The sequence below is a fragment of the Amblyomma maculatum genome, chromosome 3 (assembly GCF_055883805.1).
Source record: "Amblyomma maculatum isolate TAMU_Amacu chromosome 3, ASM5588380v1, whole genome shotgun sequence".
Lineage (NCBI taxonomy): Eukaryota > Metazoa > Arthropoda > Arachnida > Ixodida > Ixodidae > Amblyomma > Amblyomma maculatum.
In genome coordinates, this window is record NC_139346.1 from 206803450 (window position 1) to 206819099 (window position 15650).

General features: G+C 43.4%; 1 protein-coding gene across 1 annotated transcript in view; it reads left to right on the top strand.

The window, feature by feature from the left end:
• Prp8 (pre-mRNA processing factor 8) overlaps positions 1-8661 on the top strand; it is a 65188-nt gene extending 56527 nt beyond the window's left edge. Inside the window, exons 34-36 of the mRNA XM_084599408.1 lie at positions 3111-3391; positions 5714-5916; positions 8326-8661. Of these exons, the coding sequence (XP_084455534.1) occupies positions 3111-3391; positions 5714-5916; positions 8326-8480 (639 nt within the window). The 3' untranslated portion in view covers positions 8481-8661. The remainder of the gene's footprint in view (positions 1-3110; positions 3392-5713; positions 5917-8325) is intronic.
• Positions 8662-15650: the final 6989 nt, after the last annotated feature.

Here is a 15650-nt window from a genome sequence, read left to right on the forward strand (position 1 = left end):
CAATCAGCTGCGTGTATGTGGAAACGTATGAGCGGGCCGAACCTAATGGCTTTCGATATGACGAGCTAGTAAGCAGTGGTGCTCACCCACTATCGTGGCTTCTCTGCACAGCTTAGGTGCAAAGGGGCAAAGCATCAAAGAAAAAAAAAAAAAAGAAAACTGGCTAATTAATGAGGGGGCCACTCCCGCAAAGATTTTGCATGAAAAGAAACGCAGCGGCGGCTTTGCAGTGCTTAGAAACCGTGGGTGTGCAGGATGTGAGAACTACAACTTTACGCTTACTATGCGTAAGGGGACGAGGCAACCAGAATCGAAGTGTACCAGCTGGCCATTGCCATCAACAGTGTTGAGAAATGTATTTTGCACTAAAGAAGCGTCTGCGAGCACAAAAGAGAGGAACTGGTCATACCGAATGTCCAGAAATGCTTATTCATTTTGAAGAAGCGGAAGTACTGATATAGATGATTTTGCACCTCATTTAACATTTTGTTTGCTCCGTTTTTAAAACAGGTTGATGAGGCTTTGCTGTACACACCGTTAACTGAGCTGTTATGAATATAGGAATCAGTGTAAAGGCTCATTTCATGATTCTATTCCAAATGCAGTCAATCCTTGATATGTCAGACTTGAAAGGGATCACAAAATGGTTTAATATATTAATTTAATGTATAAAATATGGCAGTGAACAAGGCCACCTGACGCAAAGATGAAAGAGAGGGAAGTGCGCTGTGCAACGATGTGCTGCCTGCTGCTGTACTCGCAGATGGTCCTCAGCATAGCATGATTCGTATTGAAGTTGCCACAGGAAGTGCTTTGTAACTATCCATAAACTGGCATGACAGGCCTAATTGTTACCAGCATGCTATAAGCATAATAATCTTCCATTAATATTAAGGTGCAGCTGTTTTTTGCAATGCCTTCACTCATCCAGGTTAACTTCGCCACGTGTCCGATGTTGTATCTAACGTTGGCTTGACCACGTGGCCACCAGTCATGTGCAGCGCTGTTGATATCGTGCAGTTTTATGACATCTTCATGTTCCCAATGTGGCTAGTACTCACCCATGACTGCGCCTGACACTGCCTCAGGTGTGAAATGTGGTGCTGGGAGTGCCACTAAGAGAGATGACATTTGAAGGGTGTGTGGCATGCCATTTGATTTATTAGGTGTTTTGTTACTGCGTGTTCAGTAGAGCTATACTTTTACATGGCATTTTCAAGGGCACCCATCAACTGCTCAGTATAAGCAATGATTTGGTATATACGAGATTAGTAGATTAGTATCCTTTTGGAGTGATCTCAGTAGTAACACAAATGGTCCAGTGGATTGTAGTTCATTGTTCCTTTGGCGAGCTATCATTTCAGCGAGTGTAAATTACAAAAATTCGTTGTGCAAGACCTATTAGAAATGTGATGGCTCACTGTAGGGCTTAGAATATGTTGAAACCAAAATGTGGAAGCTGAATGCACTTGCAGCACATGAAGGATGCAAGTGTTATACACCTTGTAGTCTGATGTCTCGAGGTAACTCAGTGGAGTGCAAGTGGCACCCCACCTCCAGTGAAAATGAGTCATTGGTCTGCATCTCTTTTGCAATGAACAGAAGCTTCGGCGAGTCTTCGTCTTGTCTCTTACAGGGCTGTCACTCTTCTCCATTTTGCTCCAGGCAAGATTTGCTGCTTCATTCTGATACACATAGCCAAAAATTGAGCAAAATTGCTGCAAACTGATTCAAAAGGAAGGTTGGGGTAGAGGTGATGATGATGCCAAGCTTCTAAAGGGGTCACAGTGGCCGAAGCAGAGCCTATGGATTGGTTCCGGTCTGATGTAAATCAGAGCAGAGTTGGATCATCAGATATGCGTCTCCCATCACTACTGAATGTAGCCTCCGACAGAACTATATTTTTAGCCTTTAAAAAAAGCGGAGGGCTAGCCTTCTCACTTTCAAGGAACGACAGCTTCATTTCGTCAGTTTTGTCACTTTGTTTTGGCAAAGGCAGTGTTATTTCTGGTGTACACGGTGGCTATGTCAGCTTGGTTATGGTGCGTCCACACAAGTTGTGCAGAGTTAGAGCCGTCAAGAAAAGAACTGCATTCAGGGTTTGTATGCAGGCATTTTATATTGCTACGGCAAAGCACATAGTACTGAAGCAGCTTCTCTCGGCAACAAGTTGCTGTATCATCCAAGCTTCCTTAACTCATCAAGTTGACTTTCTAGTAAAGAACACTGTTCTCTGCTTGCCCATGCATTACTGTCCGTCCCACCTGCGAATGCTGGCTGAAAAACATGGTTTCTGTGAAAACAATGCATTGTGAACATCTGAGCACGTCTTGAAATCTGGTCCATCAACGGTATTCGCCAAGTGAGAACATACATGAAGCGCTTCAACAGCAGTCCAGGTTCAGTACCTTTGATGGACGACTTGCTCAATGCAGTAAAGAACTCACACGAGACTTTCTCGGTTGGCAGCGACAAAAAGTTGGGGGAAAAAATGAACGTTGAATCCAATCACATGCTGTATGCTAAAGCCAATATACATACCTTGCCGCAACGAAAAAAAAAAAAAGTTTGCAGATGCGAACGAACAGCTGAAAAACCTGTAAGGGCTGGACAGCCCCTCTCGGAAAGCAGTCACGAAAAGCAATGTGTTATGTGTCAAAGTAAAATCAAAAAGCTAGTTTAGAAACCTAATTGTTGTTAAGAGAGTGCATTATGATATCTACAGGAGCTTGCATTGTTTATTAGATTATAAATAATAATGTGGGTAGTGTTGTGTTTTTGTTAGAACAGATTCAAATAATGGTCAGAGAAGCCAACAGCAAAATGTTAACTATAATTTGAATTGTTTACGATTTAATTGTTCTTTAAAAATTGACTGCTTCATAGGCGTTGTGTAATAGTACACAGCTGCTTCAAATTGTTCTTCTATGCTGCTCCAAAGTGCTCCAAAGTCCATTTTTTTGGTGCTGCAGAAAGTGGCAGCGCTGTCCTCAGTTTTCGTCGTTATTCTTGAGTGTCTTGCAAACTGTTTCGTTGCATTGCTGCCTTTTTTGTTGTTCTAGCAGTTGACTAAAACTTTGCATAATATCGCCTTTGAAATTGGCTCACAGATTGCCGGCTACCTGTACGGGGCAAGTCCTGTGGACAACCCGCAGGTGAAGGAGATCCGATGCATAGTGATTGGCCCTCAGTGTGGCAGCCACCAGGGTGTCCAGCTGCCACAGGCCCTGCCACAGCACGAGCACTTGCGTGAACTGGAGCCTCTCGGCTGGCTCCACACACAGCCCAATGAGCTGCCCCAGCTGTCACCCCAGGACGTGACCGCGCACGCCCGCATCATGGCCGACAACCCCTCCTGGGACGGCGAGAAGACTGTCATTATCACCTGCAGGTGACCACCCTATGCTATTCTCAATGGAGCACATTTGTCATGCTTTAGCATTTAGAGCCCATTTCAGCGGAAAATCCAGCTTCGGTTTGTAGACGTGAGCGAAGAACCATGAGCACGCCTCTCACAAGTAGTAGTTGGCAGGCGACATGAATTGTGTGCCATCGGAAGACCGCATGACGCGGACAGGTTGGTTGCCAACTGTGGTATCTCCTATAAGATGGGAGGGTGGGATAGGTGTTGAACCTGCCACTCTTAGATCCAGAATCAGACTCTCTCTCCCTAGGCTGTGTCGATGATTGTGTACAATTTTGTTGCTTACAGCTTTATACTAATCAGTATAGTTAAACATGGCAATAACAAAAATGAAAAAGTAAGATTTTCGTTAAATCCAGGTTTTCATTTCTTGCAGTTTTTGCGTATAGATTCAGAAGGGCAATGCAGAACAAAAACCCTTTGAAGCCATAAACAGAAAGATGGGCTTTGCTATAGAACACGTTGTGGGGCTAGTTGGTGCATTACATGTAGAAAGAATTGACCAGCCAAAAAGATGCACACAGGAAAACTTTCCTGTCTGCATCTCTGTTTTCTTCGTCTTTTTTTGTTTGGTTAATTCTTTTTTCTTCGTGAAAAGGTTTTGCACGATCAAGCTGACAGTGAGACAGCGGCAGCAGCACCACCTTCGCCAGAGATGTGATGACTGAGCTAGAGGAGGGCGCGCGCAAATGCACCACCGTCGGAGCTAGGCCAGCCAAAGAGGCACAGGCTTTGTACATGTTGCCTCACACCGCCGGTGCGCTCCCTGTCACCGAATTTCAAGTAACTCGGCACTGGCAAATGGATTATCAGCATAGTGAGGTTGTACAGTTAAACCTCTACGTAGCGAGCTTCATTGTAGCAGAGTCCTCAATGTAATGAAGTACTTTGGTTTTTCGAACTTCATGTCTATAGAACACCATGTATTTCCAGCTTCAGTATAACGAAGTAAATTTCTTTGCACTTTCAGTGCAGTGAAATGTTGTTGCTGGCTTGGAACGAACCCGACAAACAGCTGTACTGTGAACTCGAAAGGATGAATGGTGCGTGTACCAAAGCACGCACCAGAGTGCATACTTGAAAGTGGCGCTAGCCTGAAAGGCAGATGAAGAGCAAGGCTCGTAATGTGGGTAATGGAGGACTATCCTGACTGCTACGTCATCTGGGGTAGTATGAGTGAGGTTTGCAAGTGTAGCGTTAGGAGAGTCCACCAGGCAGCATGAGCGAGGATAAACACCAAATGCAGCTCTCTCTATATGTCGCACTTTGTGGCGCCTGTGCTGAAAGGGAACTGCACTGCAATTATTGAGTTTATCTATTCCTGTAAAGCTTAGCAAAAGGACTGGAATGGTAGGCACGTCCGCCTGTCTGACAACCTTACTTCCCGTGCCATGTTTATGCAAGCAAAGACGCACATTCTCACGTTTGCAGTGCAAAGCGACAGTCAGTTTCAGCGAGGCAGTCAGTTTCAAAAGTGAGGCAAAAAAGCCGGCATGGCCTGCCACCGGCCTTCATTTCCTTGGCTCCCTACGGTGCGGTGGCAGCAGTGGCCTAAAGCACTGTTAAATCGGCGATGGTTTCAGGGACTCCTAGTTCATAAGAGCGACGATAATGGCGAAACCAGAACTATGTGTCCGCGTAGCTCCTGTCACGCACATAAAGTCCACTTGTACCACAGTTGTAGGCTTTCCTTGTGAATGCTGGTGAAATGTTCTGGAGGGTTCTCTACATGATAGGAGACAAATTTTGATGTTGCAAAATTTAAATTTCTGTCACGTAAACTGTAGATTTCGTTACATAGACAACATATATCGAGTTTTAACTGTATGTCAAGGACAACCACCGCAACACTTTTGTTATGTGAAGTTTTCAAATGCGCTTCAAGGTTTAACTTGAATGGTTTGTCATATTCTTGATGTTTGAGAGTCAAGACTGTTGTGCTGGTGGCACTCTAGTCATCCTTGCAAGAGAGGGAGAAGTAGACTGGTCCTATACAAAGCCGGTGTTGCCTGCAGAATGAAGTTTCCAGCCATTTTACTTCTCATTTGATTCCTTTATTTACCCACTTGGCAATTGGTGGTTCATTCTTATGTTTTGCTAATGAAGTCACTTTTTTGTAGTCGTGACAGCACAGGGTAGGGCCCAGATCACCTTGCATGTCTGGTTTTCTTGTTATCTTGCCAGGCCTGTGGCCATTATGAATGTCTTCATAGGTGAAATAGCCGAAAACGACATTTTCTTTGCTTGCACAATCTTGAATGCTCTTGTACCCTGTTTTGCTTTTACCAGCTTCACGCCAGGCTCGTGCTCCTTGACTGCATACAAGCTGACCCCAAGCGGCTACGAGTGGGGCCGACAGAACACGGACAGGGGCAACAACCCCAAGGGCTACCTGCCCTCACACTATGAGCGTGTCCAGATGCTGCTTTCTGATCGCTTTCTGGGATTCTTCATGGTGCCTGCCCAGGGCTCTTGGAACTACAACTTTATGGGTATGCTGTGCGAGAAGTGTTTTACAAGACTTTCGAACAGTGTAGTATGCTTATCACAAGAGTATCATGAACCATTTTTATTTTTTTTTCCCCTGGTTTTCTGCTCGTATGTGTGTGCCATTTTTAACTCCTCTTCATTTTTATTGTTTCTTTTTGGTTGTAGCAGCCATTATTGAGTGGTGTAAGCACATCTGATGTTTGTCAGTGAGATGATTTCTGCACATGAATTCTACCTACAGATAAGTTGAGTGAAATTATGTGGGGATACAAACAAGCAGTAGCATGAAATACAAGCTCATTCTGGGTATATTTGTGAACCACCATGCCAGTGTTCATTGGACATCCCTAGTACATACTATTACAAATTTATTTAAAGCAAACATTCTTAGTTTTGTGTGCCAGAAAGTTTAAAATGCAGCATCAAACAGTCGTCGTTTACACTCTCTTTGCAACATTTATGCTGGAAAATCAGAAGGCATGCTATCCTTCTATATTCAAGCTGCATCCTCATAATACAGTAGACACCCGTTAATTATGGCAAATTGTTAGGTAAGTGTGAGACCACTTTGTTGACTTCCCCTAGGATACAGTGTGAAAAAAACCCGCTGAAAACGTACTGCTTCTTGTGTGCTCCAGTTAAAACTAACTTTTGTAGTGACTTCAAACCGAAGTGTTCCCACACAATGGCACTCAAGCAGCTGGAAGGTGCCAAGGGCAGGACACAAATGATTTAACCTGATTAACCATGGAATATTGTGCAGTAGCAGACAATGTGGGTGGGCCTGGGTTAACCTTCGTTCTAACCTGAGAAGTAGAGCAATGGCAGAACGTAATCAAGTACGCCTAACTGCAAATGTGAAACGAGATTCCCCTCTACCTCCAGCACGGCAGCTGCAGCAGAGCACATTATGACAACATATGGAAAGCACGCCTTTGATTGGTTTCTCTGCGCTGCACTTGTGCACCTCTCCCCTGTCACTGCTTGCAAAGGTCAAAAGCTAAATCGGCTTCATGCTTCGGGTATTGTGCGAATGAGGGTAGTTGTGCTATTGCACTAAAAGTACATAAAATGTTTCTATACAAAAAAGTTAACCATAGGAAGATCGCTTCCACGCACAGCCGCACTGGAGGCAGTGAAGCTGTTTGGTGGGAGCACATGTTCTTGCAACGAAGTTTGCTTGCTAGTGCTGAAAAGCCACGGCATCATAGCGCTCGAACTGGTGCGCAAAATGCATCTATCGTTGTTTAGGGGCATAAAGGCTCTAAGGCTCAATCTACTACGGGCACACAACAGCATGCTTGCTGCTTTTGTAGACATTTCCTCTTATTTCAATCTATATTCTGTGGTCATGAGGCAGTTGCACGTTAGCCAAATTTCAAGCGGCTCAACATTAGCTAACAGGTAGTCAGCATAGCAATACTTTATCTCATCACTTTTGTGCAGCAGTGTTGAAACAAGAGCCTGTTCTACCAACCACGAAGGATCGTTGAGCATTTTCCTCCGCGTCGCTTCGTCTGCTTGCGGCGTAAGCAGATGTGGTTGCAAACGAGTATAAATAGATCCTGTTTATGTACCAAGCCTTGGAAAAAAATATTTCTATGTTTCTGAATAGCATTTTGAGCACCGTTATGCTGTTTATCGCATCCGCGCTTTTAGTTCATCATACGCAGACGAGTCCGCGGTGGCAACTTCAGCCTAGTGGTGCCACCTGGCTTTTCAAACGTAGAACATTTTTCACCTAAACAGATTTCTTCTTTAGGCCTGGGAGAGGTAAATGATAGCCCAAAACTAAAAATAAAGGCAATTTAATGTTCATATATATATTGCTGTAGGTGAGATGAGGCCAAATGAATGCAGGGTGCACCATTTATGACCGACTAGCGCAAACCAAAAATTCTAGTAGCAGCGGCAAATTGACTGCAAAGCGAGACAGCCTGCTTCGAAGCACGCTGTCATGCTGTAAACGTGATATCAGCATGTGCGAGAGTTACAAACACTAAAATCGAGTTTACATTAAGGTTGGATTTGAAACAGAATTTCGTGTAGGTGCGTGAAAAAGCTTTTCATCCCATCTGCTTTACAGCCACTTTATACTGGCATTACACTCCGCAGCAGTCTGTTGCCTCTGCACTTATCGTAGCTTTGGTAGTGCTGAAAGGAATTGCTGAGAAAGAGTTTAGTTGATTAACCATGACACCTTTGTTACATGGAGGTTCTCAAATACATGTGCTTACATTGGACCAGCATTGGGGAATTAAGAAACTTGGTAATATTGAGTATTCGCTACGTGGAGGTTCATTTCATCAAGGTTTAATTGTAGTTCAGGTAAGCAACAGTACCTTAGGAGTACAGTGCTTAGCAATTGCACGACTAATCTTTGCCCCCTCCCTTCATTTTTTGCTTTGCAGGTGTTCGGCACGACCCAAACATGAAGTATGAACTGCAACTGGCAAACCCTAAGGAGTTCTATCATGAGATTCATAGACCTTCTCACTTCCTCAACTTCAGCAGCTTGGAGGAGCCAGACTCGATTGGAAATGATCGGGAAGATCTTTATGCCTGAATTGTTTCTCTACATACACAGGAAGTGTGCCTGTTTTTGTTTTTTGCTCATCGTTGTAAGTTTTCATTCAGTGCACTATTTCATAACTAAGTGTACATCAAACACAACAGGACCTTTGACAGACTGTAAGTAATTCCTATGCGCCGCCTTTGTGGCAGTAAAATAAACAAATGTTACCGCATATTGAGGCTCTTATTTATTTCACTTGCCTGTAAGTTTTCTTGGCCCATGAATTTTATGCATTGCAAGGACAATCACAGGTTTGCTCTGAAATGCATAAAAAGGAGGTTGCATACACCACACACCTAGTCGTGGGTGTGATGATCTCATCGCTATGCTTGTTGACTTGCTTGTAGTTTCAAAATTGAAGTACAGTAAAATCTCGTTACAAGAGACACTTGAAAAAGGTTTGGTTGGTTTTGCTATGTTAGCAACGTAGCATACAAGAGGGACTCTGTTACTAAGGGTAAATTCTTCATTATAATTAGAAGCACAACCCAGATATGCTCATGCAATGCAGCTGACTAATACCAACTCGTATGCACGGCAGTTTAGGCTCCTGTAGCTAAATTCTGTTCCATTTCAGTGTCCTTTTTTGTTTCAATATGTCGGGAACTGAGAAGAAGTGCCCCCTCTTGACTGGGAAGTCAAAATGTCCTCATTGTTTCAGTCGCACAGGAATGGGATGCCAGTGGCTGAAACAACGGGGACATTTTGACTTCCCAATCTAGGAGAGGCACTCCTTGTTTCCTGACATATTGCAACAAAAAAAGGTCACTGATAGGGAATGGAATTTCGCTAAGGGAATCTAAACTGCAGCACATGCCATTTGGTAAGAATGTTTGGTTACAAGGGACGTTGGTTACTAGAGATATCTTTTTCGGGTCCCTTGAGTCTCTTGTAATGAGGTTTTACTGCTATACCGCTTCCAGGCCTGGTTATTCTTTTTTTTTCAAGTAAATATTGCAATGAAATTTTATTGTAATGTACTATGCACAACTCTATGCAGTATGTCTGGCTGTGCAAAATGCAGCAGTTTTTGCCACTAGAACTAGAGTAGGAAGTAATGTAACAAGTCACTGCTTAGAGCAAGGGTTCTGAAACTTGGCTCTGTAGGTGGCTTTTGTGGATTCCGCAAGCTCCCGGTGCACTAGCTGCACCCCCCCCCCCCCCCCCCCTCACTGCTTGCAACGAATGCGGGCCAGGCACAAACGTGATGTCATTTGGAATTTTTCCAGGCATTTTAACGGCATCGGTGCAATGGGCCGAAGATTTGCTGCTGGCAAGCCCATTTGCGCCGAAAAAAGTATTTTCTGAATGAGAAACATACACCTATGGCGCACTACATCCAGTCCTCCACAGTAGAAGTGGCAGATAACCAATGATAGCCAGGCGGCCGTCTTGATTATATGCACAGCCCAGCTGGCTAAGCATGCAAATGAAATGAGCATTCATCTTGTGACTAGTTTTCTGCCTTATTTTTCTCGATTTAGAGGCCTGATCATGATCGATAAGCAGGGATTTAATAAACGTATGATTGCCAAATTCTTGAAAAGAAAGAAAAATCTGGACAGACCCACGCACAAGCAACAAAACCTGATATGACAGTGGGGGTAGCTTGTCGCATGTTAACGGCTCTTGAGGTTCCTTGAGGCAAAAAGGTTAAGAAACCCCAGCTTAGAACAGCATGGACCCACGCATGCTCCCGTGGTTTATTAGTGTTTCAGCAGTGTGTGTACTCGAGTGACTTAGACAGTAGCAAATCATACTTGACAACAGCTTTTCTTGGCAATGAACAGAAAGTTACCGAGGTGAGGCATTTATAAATTGTTCACCAAAGAGTTTGACTGCACTGTGGTGTATGCGGCTAATTGGAGCATTGCCCTCTGCATGGAAACCACTCTATGGCCAAACCATGCCAAACCACTGGTTTGGCATCTATGGATGCTTCTGTAACAAGATTTGCCTAGCAAATGTAATCACAAATTTTTACCTTGTCTTTCCCATATCCATTATTGAAAGCATGTTTATATGTTTTAATAGAAAACCATCTGCTTATTGTACATATTTTGTTGCGTAAGAAGAGGGCATATTTCTGCTCTCTAGTGTGCACCCATTGCCAAAAAATGACTTTGTGGAGCTCAGTTTACATGCTGCTGTCTGTGCCAGTGCAGACATTGCAGCAAGAAATAGATTGGTCTAATCAACTGCTAAAATTTAAAAGATGGTGCTCCCACCAATGCAATGATGGCAACGTTGTTATAGGTCAAAAAGTTCCGAGTCTATATTCATAGTGTTCCAGTCGTCCATGTGAAATTTCTCACTTGGATATGGTGGAATTCTTCCGCAATCAAATTTTCAAGGTAAGTGCCCTTTCATGTGAGCCACACCCCATAATTGAGATTTCTACAGGCCATTCTGTGTTGATGTCATGGGATGATCAGTTGCATGCAGAGCACGGGACTCTCGAAGCGATCCTGTAGCATCTGAGTATGCTCACATCAGTTTAATTGCTTTCAGCTTGATGGGATGTGTACAACAGAGTGGTGGGTCATGGGAACTTTTGTTTTGCTGCGGGGTGCAAAAATTCTTCAATGGTGACAATGGCATGATGCACCATAAATCTATAGACAAGACCCTTCTGGAGTGTTAGGTTTTAAAGCTGTTCACTGCGCCAACAAGCAAGAAGTTCTCGTGTGCTCGGAACACTGCATCATAGTGTTATAATACTGTATGTGCCTTTGCGAAGCGCTTAGACTCGCTAAGGCTAAGTCCAAGTGTAGAGGTAGAACATCCACCTTGAGTGCAAGTGGACCATGGTTCGAATCCCGATGCCACGCAATTCTCCACCAGATTAAAAAAAAAAATATGCATGTTGATGGAATTGGACGAACAGGCGTGGGGTTTGACCTGTTACTGATGACACCTCCGAAAACGCACTCCCTCACCAGAACAGGATTTGGCCACTCTGGTGTAGTAATTGACCGCAACCCCCTATGAATGCTCTAACAAACCCCTAGCCTTCGCTCCTTAGTGGCTGCAGAGCAACTGACCATGGCGGCCGTCAGACCTGTAATGCAAAAGAGGGTGCTGATCGAGAATGTCCCAATTTCTTAAACTTAATTCTGAAAAATTGCATATATTGCTCATGGTTTGAATTAGAATAGACTCCGGACTGGCTGCCATTGAAAATTGACCCTGGCAACGTTTAACACTAGAACCCTAGCTAATGAGACATACTAGTTTAGCAATCGTCTTTGAGGAACTAGCAGGCATGAAATGGGATGTCATAGGGCTTAGTGAGGCTAGAAGGCCAAAGCGCGGGCAGGGCATGTATTATCGAGGTTTGCCAGAAAGACGGGAACTAGGAGTAGGCTTCTTTGTCAATAAGTATATGATCAGGGGTGGAAGCGCTGCTTCATTTGCCCCATGGTGCTCGAAAGCACAATATTGCTCCAAACCAGCTGCCTAAGGTGTTGACATCAAATTTAGTGAAAGACTGGTTTTTGCTGCACAGTGAACCATTGTATTGCCTGCAAAGAATTTAATCCAATCCAATTAACCCACTGTAGTATTGTAGTACAGTAACTGTGAGAAACAAGCTGATGACATGCTTTAAGTTGTGCATCCTTTATTGGGAGCTGCCATAGTTGAGCAATGACAGCGCACCGGCGGCAGAGGTAAACGCATCTTGTGCTGTGCCAAATAAAAAAAATTTTTATAATCTGGAGAAGCATATTTGGAACAATAATTTGTTTGCAAGTAAATTTAAAATGAGGCACAAGCAATTCTAGGGAAGTAATTGTGGAAAAATGCTGTTCACCTCCCAGCCTTTTCAATCGCCTGTGGAGAGAGAAGTGATGCAGTTACTGCAAATTACCACGAGTCGTTAGGAAACTTGTCTAGCTCCATAAAACTATGAGTTCTGCTTCTGCTCTAAAAGCACCATTGCGCCTGTTTATCAATAACAAGTATGCAAAGCCTACATCAAGCAAAAGCATACTTCAATCGTTTTGGGGCTGCTCACGGAAGGTGCCAATCATTAGATACCATCTCTAGGGGGTCGGAAAGTCTTACAGGGCTTATTGCCAACATGCTGAAATTGAAGTGGCAGTGTCTTAAAAGACTGCCCTTGAGTGCAGTCTATCCTCCCTATGGACACTACTGACCAGTGTCTGGGAATTTATCGGCTCGGGCATGGAATCGATAGTGACATGAACGAGATAGAGGGCAGAACGCTGCTCATTGATGTAGATTCCAGATTAGTGGCAGTGCTTGAGCACATAAAGTGGCAGACTCCACATTTCTTTGCCAAGCCATGTAAACAAAAGTCAAGGTTTTTCAGTCAAATTTTGTGTTCAGTTACGAAGTGGACAAGCAAGCATTGCATTTACTACTAGTCTGTTTGGAATCGTTGCTCAGGTCAGCTGTTATTTTAGATGTTTATACATGTTTTGGCAATTTGTCAGAGATGCATAGTCAACAAAGCATTAAACATTGAATTGAAAGGAATTAAATTGCTTGTTGTTGTATGTCAGGGATGTAAAATTGCAAATAATCAAGGCGTTTGATTGAGAAACATACTCCAAAACATAACTTGAGTGCTCCAAAACTTGTTTTATTGCTCTAAAGCACAGTATGAAGTCAATTTCATTTTTAGTGTCCCTGTCAGAGCTTTTCTATGTCCACTTCTGGTTCTTCCATTTGCAAACTCGGCAACTCTCCTCTGCTATTCCTAGAAGCAATGGCGTAGTCGCCCACTACTTGGTCTCCAGCTTACTTTTTGCCTACCTTGGCAAGCCTTTGACTGCTTGGTCATCATAACTATGTGTAGGTGTGTAGGCCTGTATAACATTGCTGTATAACAAGCTGCTCCAAAATGCTAGATCTTTCTTCCACCCGATTAATGAATGGGCGGCAGGCATTGTAATTAAGCATAATAAGCAGTATAAGCAATGTTATACAGGCTTACACACCTACGTTTAGTCATGATGACCAAGCAGGCGAAGGCTTGCTAAGGTAGGCAAAAAACAAGCTGGAGACCAAGCAGTGGGCGTCTACGCCATTGCTTCTAGGGATAGCAGAAGGGAGCTGTTAAGTTCGCAAATGGAAGAACCAGAAGTGGACATAGAAAAGCCCTAACGGGGACACTAAAAATGAAATTAACTTCATACTGTATTCTAACCTTGGCATTATGCAGGAAGTAGAGGTAATTGGAAAAATCCACTGCAGTGACCACAGGATGGTGAAGTCTTGAATCTAGATATAAAGAACGAGCAAAACAGATTAGTGAGGGAGTAGTCCATCAACGAATTAGAGGTGAGAGGGAAGGTAGAAGAATTCAGGATATCCCTATAGGACAAATATTCAGCCTTAATCGAGGAATGCAACCCCTATGTTAGAAGCAATGAACACAACCTTCAGAGATATCATTACCGAGTGCGCAGCAGAAGTAGGCATTAGGATAGTTAAAGAGAATATCGGTAGTTAAAGAGAATATCAGTAAATTATCTAAGCAGACGAAAGATTTAAGAAACGCCAAAGCATGAAAGCCTCCAAACCAATGGTCAGGATAGAACTCTCAGAGCTATCAGAGCTAGTTAATAAGTGCAAAGTGTCCAACATAAGTATAACATGGAGAAAATTGAGCATGCTTTTTGGTGCCAGCCTTAAAGCAGTGAAGAGGGAATTAGGCATAGGCAAAAATCAGATGTATGCACTAAAAGACAAGGTGGGCAATGTGATTACTAATATCGACAAGATAGTCAAAGTAGCCAAGGAGTTATATACTGACCTATACAGTAGCCAAAGGAGTCGGAACAATGAGAGTGGCGGCAGTAAAGAACAATCAGACGTTCCGCTAATAACGAAGGATCGGGTTAAAGGTTTAGGAACTATGAAAAGAGAGAAAGCAGCTGGGGAGGATCTGGTAACTACAGATTTGTTGATTAATGCACGGAAGGGGATATCGTGCTAGAAAAACTAGCCACTCTGTATATGCAATGCCTGGTGACATCGACGGTACCGGAACCATGGAAGAACGCAAATGTTATCTTAATTCATAAGAGAGGGAATGCAAAGGACTTGAAGAAATATAGAGCAGTCAGCTTACTATCCGTTACGTACAAGGTATCTTACTAAGGTAATCATTAATAGAACCAGGGCAACCTTAGGCTTCAATCAACCAAAGGATCAAGCAGGTTCTCGGAACGAATACTCTACTATCGATCATATCCATGCTATCAACCAGGTAATAGAAAAATGCTCGGATTATAGCCAACCTCTGTACATAGCATTGATTACAAAAAAGCATTTGACTCAGTCAAAACCTCCTCAGTCATGCAGGCATTGCGAAATCATGGTGGAGCCGTATGTGAAAGCACTGGAAGATATCTATAGTAGCTGCTCAGCAATCATAGCTCTGCATAAAAAAGTAACAAAATTCCTATAAGGAAAGCTGTTAAGCAAGGAAACAAATCTCTCCAGTACTATTCACAGCTTGCTTTAACAAAGTATTCAGGGACTTGGATTGGGGGCAGTTAGGGATAAGGGTTAATGGAGAATACCTCTGTAGTCTGCAATTCGCTGATGACATTGCCTTGCTAAATTACTCGGGGGATGAATTGCAAAGAATGATCGATAATCAGAATAGGAAAAGCAGAAAGGTTGGCCTAAATGTTTATATGCAGAAGACCAAGGTAACGTTCAACAGCCTCAGGAAGGAACAGCAGTTTACAATAGGTAGCGAAACACTGGAAGTGGTTGGCGAACATACGTACTTAGGATAGGTAGTAACTGCAGATCCGGACCATGAAAGGTAAGTAGCAAGGAGAGTAAGGTTAGGATGTAGCGCATTTGACAAGTACTCTTAAATTATGACTAGCAGCTTCCCGGTATCACTCAAGAGGAAAGCATATAACAGTTGGATATTACTTTATTCACCTATGGGGCTGAAACGTGGAGGCTAACGAAAGGGTTCTACATAAGCTGAGGACAACACAGAGAGCTGTGGAACGGGAAATGGTAGGTGTAATGTTAAGAGATGGGTGCAGCGTGGGTCAGAAATAACTCGAGTTAATAACATTAAACTGGAAATCGAAAAGAAATGGGCACGGGCAGGGCATGTAGTGCAAAGAGAGGATAACCGATGCTCGCTAAGGGTAACAAATT